The 8,445-nt window shown below is 32.6% G+C and overlaps 1 protein-coding gene across 1 annotated transcript in view; it reads right to left on the bottom strand.

The window, feature by feature from the left end:
* The window catches only part of LOC117121874, a 63,215-nt gene that overhangs the window by 48,984 nt on the left and 5,786 nt on the right, over window positions 1-8,445 (bottom strand). Inside the window, exons 7-14 of the mRNA XM_033267259.1 lie at window positions 6,665-6,791; window positions 5,451-5,682; window positions 4,856-5,045; window positions 4,249-4,433; window positions 3,209-3,439; window positions 2,141-2,301; window positions 1,924-2,038; window positions 408-572 (exon numbers count right to left, since the gene is read on the bottom strand). Of these exons, the coding sequence (XP_033123150.1) occupies window positions 408-572; window positions 1,924-2,038; window positions 2,141-2,301; window positions 3,209-3,439; window positions 4,249-4,433; window positions 4,856-5,045; window positions 5,451-5,682; window positions 6,665-6,791 (1,406 nt within the window). The remainder of the gene's footprint in view (window positions 1-407; window positions 573-1,923; window positions 2,039-2,140; window positions 2,302-3,208; window positions 3,440-4,248; window positions 4,434-4,855; window positions 5,046-5,450; window positions 5,683-6,664; window positions 6,792-8,445) is intronic.

The raw sequence follows: 8,445 nt of genomic DNA, 5'->3' as shown, positions 1-8,445 counted from the left end.
ATAAATGATTGAGGATTATAATAAACTAAGTCATTTTAGGGTTAACGAGGGTTAACTATTCGAAAAATCAATCCAAAATCTGAGTATTTTTCAGTTTTACGCTGACTAAGCTTTATAGTCGAACTAATCAATCTTTAGACAAAATTATAATGAACACAGAAGTAATTTTAACATAAATATTTTACGGAATCCGTTCCTGAAATATGCAAATAATAACATACCAAAAATTCGGGAAAAAAATCTAATCAGGGGAACACTGTTCATTATAAAGATATTTAATTGGTTAAAATCAAACGCTTTATTGCACAACTGCTCTGCTGGAAGCGTATAAATGCATGTCGTTGCCAAGTTGTTACTAACGAAAAAAATGTGAATTATAGTGCCATTATGCAACCTGTCAGACATACCTCAATTTCCAAAGATTTCGGCAGTAATGCATTATTTTTTATGGTTATGACAGCAACCGGTTCTTTAACACTTTCATCTAGGGTTAGTGTTACATCTAACCTCAATTTGTAACAAAATTTGTTGTCGAGTATACAATAACATTCTGTACGAATGCAGTCGCCAGTCTAATACAGAAAAACAAATACTATATTGTGAATATACTGCTTGTACAAAAAATATGTCTTTTCTATATGGCCGTGTTTTGCAGCACTTACAATTTATCCGATAAATTATCTTAAATTTCCCTCCAAAATGTTATCCCATCATCCAATATTATAGACACCAATGCAACGTGTTTAATACCACAGCATCCGTGTTGTTGACCTGCGATTTGACATCGGTCAAAGGTTATTTATTTTTGCATACGGAGCTTTTTTCGATATATTATCTGATTACCATACGGAAATTTATCGGAAAATTTATGCTCCGTTTCCGCAGCAAAAAGTAACAAAATGGCCGCTTTCCGGCAATTTATCGGATAATATGTGCTGCGGAAAAACGGCCTATATTTCCTTTAATAATTCGGTTTTGTAATTATTTATAATAATAAAACAGCATTCATAATTCGTTCATAATTTATTTAGAAAAAAGTACTATCACGGCATGATAGTACTTTTTTGCCCTGTCGCGATGTAATCTCTATACTAGGCCCACTTTAACGTGGTTGCTATGCAACACATACGCAGCTACGATAAAGAGGACGTGATTGACCTCTCTACGGACGCTGAGAGATATTGACCCTTTGATCACCTAGACCTAGGAAGTAAGCCTAGGCCTACTTGGTGGATACTCTTTCATTACATTTTTAGGCCTCGTAGAAACTATGTATGAGGTATAAAACAAATACCGTATCTGCTCTAGTTACGGGAAACGGTGAAATCTATAACCCCTCGGTGATGTGGAGACCGTAGCCTCGGGACAATAGATTTCACCATTATTTTTTTTTTCCTTTGGAGACATTTTGAGACCTTTTGAGTTTTTAAATTAATCAACTCTGTTATTCAATACATTACTCCACAATTATTCTTGTTTCTTGTAGCTATAATCTACAATTACTTGTATATGGAATTTATTGCGATATGTTACTTTCCTAAGGACAGATCAGTTACCATAAAATTGCTCCTTTTGAAGAACTTTACAAAAGAATATTTCATACTTATTAATAGAACGTATATTTTAACTAGATTTCAATGAGGTTATAAACATATCTGATACACTCAAATTAGCTATTAAGCTGTCAGGTGGTATATAGTTACTCCAGACCTGTTATTATATTTTGTTTGGTTTTGTAAATTATAATTTTACTTGACTAATTCAGATATTCTAACACATTAAAGTATTCTTGCGTTCATTTTAACTGTTGAGTAAGATATTCTAGATTAATTGTGTAGCATTAATATTAATTGTAGAGTAACATATTTTGAAGGTTTTCTACTTTAAGCTTCCTAAATATGTTATTTTGGAGTCCTTACTTACAGCTTTAAAATCATCTGTATAGCCTTCTGATAAGATGGTTCTGTCTTCTTTGGAAATCATCTGCCAGTGAAGGCTCATGATTCCACTTTCTTTATCGTATGCAGTCACATGTGCACTGTATTAAAATGTATAAGGCATTTAGTATCAGCCAAAGTTTGCAAATTCTGACACTAACAATATAAAGTAAATTATACAGTATATACGTTTTAATACTTACACATTCCGATCACCAATTTCAATATCTTCAAATTGGGGTGGTGTAGAATCAATGTGGATTGATACAAAATCTGTCTGTGTGTTATTAACAATATCCGTTGCTCGAACCCAAAATCTAACGGCTTCTTCTCCATTATTTAATTGATAAAGGTACGTTTCTTCCTGTAAACACCATAATTTGTGAATTTACAAATTTTCTTTTATGAAGATCTACGGTAGGAAGTTTACTTTTCATTTTCTTTTTGTCTTTTGGGGTTTTTTTTAGTGATGGTATGTTTACTGCAATATATTATTATTATTTTGTGTAGTAGCAGACAGCAAATAATAATATCTTAAGAATACCACAATAATTTTCAACCGTAATACCATATAGGCAAGGCCTAATGAATTTTATTATAAAACTCGGTACAAAACAGACATGTTTCGGCAAATCCTTCGCCATCTTCAGTGTAACGATTGCTAACATGCAATCTACTATATAAAGGGAGTGAACAACGGAGACAAGAAATAATAACATAGGCAGTTGACGTTTTTTCAGGATATATAACAATTTATTTAATAACGAATATTTTAGGAGCGCCTGCTCTCTTCTTCAGCGTAATGCTGAAGAAGAGAGCGTAGGCATTACGCTGAAGAATAGAGCAGGTTCTCCCGAAATATTCGTTATTAAAATAAATAAATCATAGTCAATAAAATGAATAAATGTACATATATCCTGGAAAAACGTCAACTGACTATGTTATTTTTTCTTGTCTCCATTCTACTACATATATATGTTATATATGTATATATATATATATATACAGTGTATATATATATATATATATTACATATATATATATATATATATATTGCTAGATCAGTAAGTCAAGGGTATATTTGAAACTACAACTAAACTTGTCTTAAGTTGACTATAATTAATAACAATCTGGTTTTATGTCATTCTCTAAAATATGATTTCGGGTAATACAATGTATTTTATTTCCAAATGTGACTAAAACAATAATTATAATCATTATAATCATCAGTATTAGTTATATTTCAAACTTATCGGTGAACCCCACGGTACCAGATCATTTGGTAAAGCCATCCAATCTGGCTGAAGTTTATCTTTAGCGACACCAACTTCAAACTTAACAATTCCATGTCGATTATTAATGGACGATAGAGTACGTCCTGTTGGTAAACCATCCGAATCGTAGGCTTTATTAATGACGTCATTGTTAGTTTCAATAGCGTGCAGCATACTTTGGTCTATGTGTAGTTGGTTAACAAAATGGCCCTGCCATGACACTCTAATCTGAAAAAATAGTTTTTAAAAAAAGAATTATATAGGAAAGTACCATCATCTCATTATCATCAATGTACTTTCTGCCATGACCATAATCATGCTAATCCAATCAACATCATCATCACATCTATGTCATCATTACCATCATCCTCATCTATATCATTAATATAAAGTTCATCATCACCAACAACTTGTGTTTCCCTTATTACACTGATTATCATTATCGTTATAATTATCATCAAACGTCTATAATCATCATCATAGATATGGTACCATCATAATCACCATTGTCGTGACTACCATTACCATCATCATGATCATCATCGCCACCATCATCATCATCATCATCATCATCATCATCATCAACATCAACATCAACATCATCATCATCATCATCATCATCATCATCATCATCATCATCATCATCATCAACATCATCATCATCAACATCATCATCATCATCATCATCATCATCATCATAAAGGTCATAGGCACTTAATCTTTCAGTTAGAATCACCCTTTATCATAATGTGTATCATCAACATAACGTCGGAATCAATAATCATCATAAATTTCACCATCATAATCAACTGCATTATCATACTTATCGTTATATTATTATTATTATTATTATTATTATTATTATTATTATTATTATTATTATTATTATTATTATTATTATTATTATTAATTTATTATTATTATTAGTATTAATATTATTGTATTATTATTATTATTATTATTATTATTATTAATTATTATTATTATTATTATTATTATTATTATAGAAATCATTTTCAATACTTATAAAACCGTACAATTTTATCAGTAGATGTCCATGCATCGGATTCTAGAAGATTAAGCTTTTCTCCATCAACCACTAGCTCCATAGGTTTATCGTCTACGATCGAAATTTCACTTTGGTCATCAAAAACAAGGCAACGTCGAGCATGGCGAACGTTGCCGGCAAAGTCACTAACGGTCAACAGGGTACAGTATACACCTATTTTATGAAAACAATTGTTCAATTCCTTAGGTCTTGTAAATTAAACTTCATTTCACAGTTGGATAATACTAATTATGATCTTAAGACTGCTGCAATACTATGCTAATATTATGTAGTTTTGATAATGACACAAAAACAAAACAATATCTGTTTCTATATGGATATTCTTGATAGCTATTACAGCAAATTTCCGCATGATACAATGTGCCATTATTTATTTAATTATCATTATAATTTTTTATTATTGGCTTCACCCACTGGTGCTGCTCTACAGACAACTTAGAAATTACTTATACACGAAGTCTGTCACTAACACCTGTCGTCTATCAAACCATGGGTGGCTAGTCATAACCAGCTAAATAAAGTAATAAAACATCAGCAAAAATACATTTAAAATATTGATAACGATAATGGTCTACCTGGAGATGTTAGTTCGAAGTCTGCCTCATAATAATTTCCAATTTTCAAATGATAAAGACTGTAACAAGTGCCATTAAAAGAAAGCACGTCATTATTCTCAACCATTTTGCAAATTCTGCAGTCATAAGACGTTGCTGTCAATCCTGAAATATGGTCCACCCATGTTGACCACTTAACCTTCTGCTCACTCTGTATATTATCAGAGTAATAAAAATTATCTTTCAAAGAAAGTATGAATATGCTTTGTAGAGTATGAAGTGTTTTTTACATAGCGTAAAATTCGTTTATTTTTCATGCATTTGGTTTGTGTACAACATGTTGTTGCGATGTACTGTTTATTCATCTGTGTAATGTTTTGCTTAAGACTCGAGGTATACAAAATTTAACACATTCAGTTACCACCGAACCAGTTCATCAACCCCTACTTTGAGAATGATTGGGTAGAAAATACCAGATACTAAACCAGGACTACAATCAATCAATCAATCCAATTAAATCAACTAAATCAATTACATTTTTTAGTCATTGTAATGACACTAAATTTGATTCTCAATAAATAATATATTGTGAAATATATATTTATCTTAACCTCACCGAGGTAGTGTATGGATCACCGATGTCAAGTGCATATCCAATGCAAGTCGTGTCACTTGTGACATTAACAGAACAGTGAGTTGGCGCCTCATTGTCGACAGTTACGGTCAAATATCTTGTTACAGTTTTACCCTCATAGTACACGGGTTCACGGATTGTCCCGACCATTGAATAATCGTAGTTGTTCAGTCTAATAAACCCGCCATTCGTTGAAGAAGCTGTTATTATTAACCTGAAAATTACATTTTATAATTAATATTGGTAAAGTATTAATGCACTAATTTCAAATTTAATCAACACTTCAGACAATAAATCATTCTCGTATTCAGGTATTAACTGGGAAATGTTAATTATCTTTATTTACAATAAAAAAAAATTACATCTTTATAAATTCTATCTATATTATTTTAATAATTTGTAAACCGAGTGACAATTTACATAAAGTATTATAATCATTATTTTTTTTTATTTCTAAGGACAGAAGGTCAACTTATTTTCAGAGACTCTTCAGTGAAAATATAATAATGCGATGCTTTTAAACTCTTTATGAAGATTAACGTATTAAATTAGAGAGTGGCATAATTAGAATTGAGGACGTAACCGTCAATATTGACACGTTAAAATCATAAGTTAATTATTACATACATTACAGCACATATATAGCGCTATTTCATGGAGATCAGAGCGCTTGAAACGTGCAACTAATGCAACTTTTTTGCACAAGATAAAATAGATTATTTGGTAAATAATGTTGGGGGTTTCTTTATGGCATGAGCTTTGTAGCGTAGAATAGGTCCAAATTATTATGAAGTTAAACATTTCGCGATTTCTAAAAGTCATGCAGTATTAGCGTTATACCGACTGTTTAAGACGCCAGGTTCTGTTTTTTTTTTTTTTTTTTTTTTTTTTTTTTTTTTTTTTTTTTTGTTCTGTTCACTGTGTTTCGTCAATAACCATTTCAATTTAGTTTCCATTGTTAATAAAATGTTGGTGTAGGACTACTAAAGAACAATGGTCATAAAAATAAAAAAAGACATACTGTAGTTACGTTTAAGTTCATGTTCATCTTACTTCTTAAGAAGTTAAATAAAAAATCTATTATTATTTGATTCTAAAAATATGATTGAACAAAACTATCTATAGGCCTATTTGTCAAATTTTGCCCATTTTAATGACGGCTGAAAAAATGCTGTAATAAATTAGTTGAATCTTACTTGTCGTTGTTTTGAAGATTGTCCATTAATTGTTCATATCGTGTACAAACATGTTTGTCCGGATTTGGGTCGTCTTCATTGTGGTTTAAACTACAATCAATTTCTCCAGAATATATTGTAATGTCACCTATCAACCACAATTATAGAGATAATTATTAAACTGTCTTGTTTAAAAATTTACACTGAAAGAAAAATATAAGTGTTTGATTATTTGAATATCAGAGCCGAGGGTGATCTATTCCCATACGGAATAATTATGGATGCTTTAATGCTATCAAATATGTACATAAATATTATTTTTCCAAAAACTCCATAATTCGAGAAAACTTTTTTTATTTTCCATTCTCTACGAACAGGTAATGGCCAACCATCGTTACTGTAATCAAATCATAATACAACAATTTAAAAACAAAACTGTTAAATTACGAAACTATTATTTAATTAAGACGATACATGCATCTTATATTTTGTTTATATTATATTGGTCTTCTACATAGACATGCGCAATGGGAACTATGAGATTAATCATACGTGAAAGCAATGTCCCACAAAAGGACAGTGTGAAAACCTACGGTACGCAAACACGTTCGTCTGTGGGACAACACGTGTGTTTGTAAGACAAACGCTTATTCCTGGCCCTGGTCAATTGTTAAATTTGATTGACACTCCGAAACAGTCTATTAATAATGGAGATCTGTCAGCTAATTATAACTTCTGTATAAAATTATCCGATCAACTTACGCCACCCTGACACTTGCACGACTTTTGTTCCTGCAATGCCGCGCAACGCGTCGTGGCAAGGCGTGCCATTTTGGTGGTACGCAGCGGAGCGTGAAGCCGTGTTCGCTCACTGTACACGTAAGTTATGCACTGTCTACGCAATGGCACTACTTTTTTACGCATAGGTTAAGGCTATGTTCAGACACAACGACTTATGCCACCCTGACACTTGCACGATTTTCGCTCCCGCACTGGCGCGCACACCCGCACTGGGGCGCCATGTCGTAGAGAGAATTTTAAAATGTTCAAAAATTCGGCACGTATCAATGTTCGTGCCATATGCGTGAAACATGCGTGAACACTGCGCGAACTCGGCGCGAACACTGCCGACGGTGCGTGTCAATTAAGAATGCTCTTCCTCTTTCTGCCTTTTCTCCTCTCTTCAAGAAGTAATAGCCAGCAGTTGCCAGATATAGACACCTTCTCTGTTCTGCAATAACACTGTCTCTGGGATTCAGCATAATATTGTATCGTCCATAGCGAGTCGAAGAAAAACCTACGCTGTAAATAGCGTGCCGCCAAGCGGGACAAATCCTGACCAAAAATTGCCACGGTACAGTAGATGTTAGCAATGGGCGAACAATACTTAACCTATGCGTAAACAAGTAGTGCCATTGCGTGTCAATACGTGTGAACCATAGAGGTATAATAAGAATACTAGAGCGCTAACCGCAATGTATTCGATGTTCGAAATACGCAGAACTGTGTGTGTGTACCATCCAAGATGGCTACCATAGATTTAGCCAATCAAATTTCGCTAAGCGCCATCGTTTGCAAATGTGCCCTCAATTTACTCAGAAAGTTCAGTACAGCTAGTTACCTGTATGTTTGAAACTCGAGCGTTGCGGTGTTTGGGTGTAATGTATACGATTTTAATTTTTATTCCTTGGTAATTTATTTTTGAATAAGATGCTTCACTTGGCCTCGTTTTGGCTACAATAGTTTAATAATTTATTATTACCATTGCACATTATCATTAATGAAATAATAGTCAGTCAGAG

The sequence above is a fragment of the Anneissia japonica genome, unplaced genomic scaffold, assembly GCF_011630105.1.
Source record: "Anneissia japonica isolate Jap-2015-1 unplaced genomic scaffold, ASM1163010v1 scaffold1929_len197191_cov155, whole genome shotgun sequence".
Classification (NCBI taxonomy): domain Eukaryota; kingdom Metazoa; phylum Echinodermata; class Crinoidea; order Comatulida; family Comatulidae; genus Anneissia; species Anneissia japonica.
Note: the sequence above shows the minus strand (reverse complement) of the source record. Positions and strands in the feature narration are given on the sequence as shown.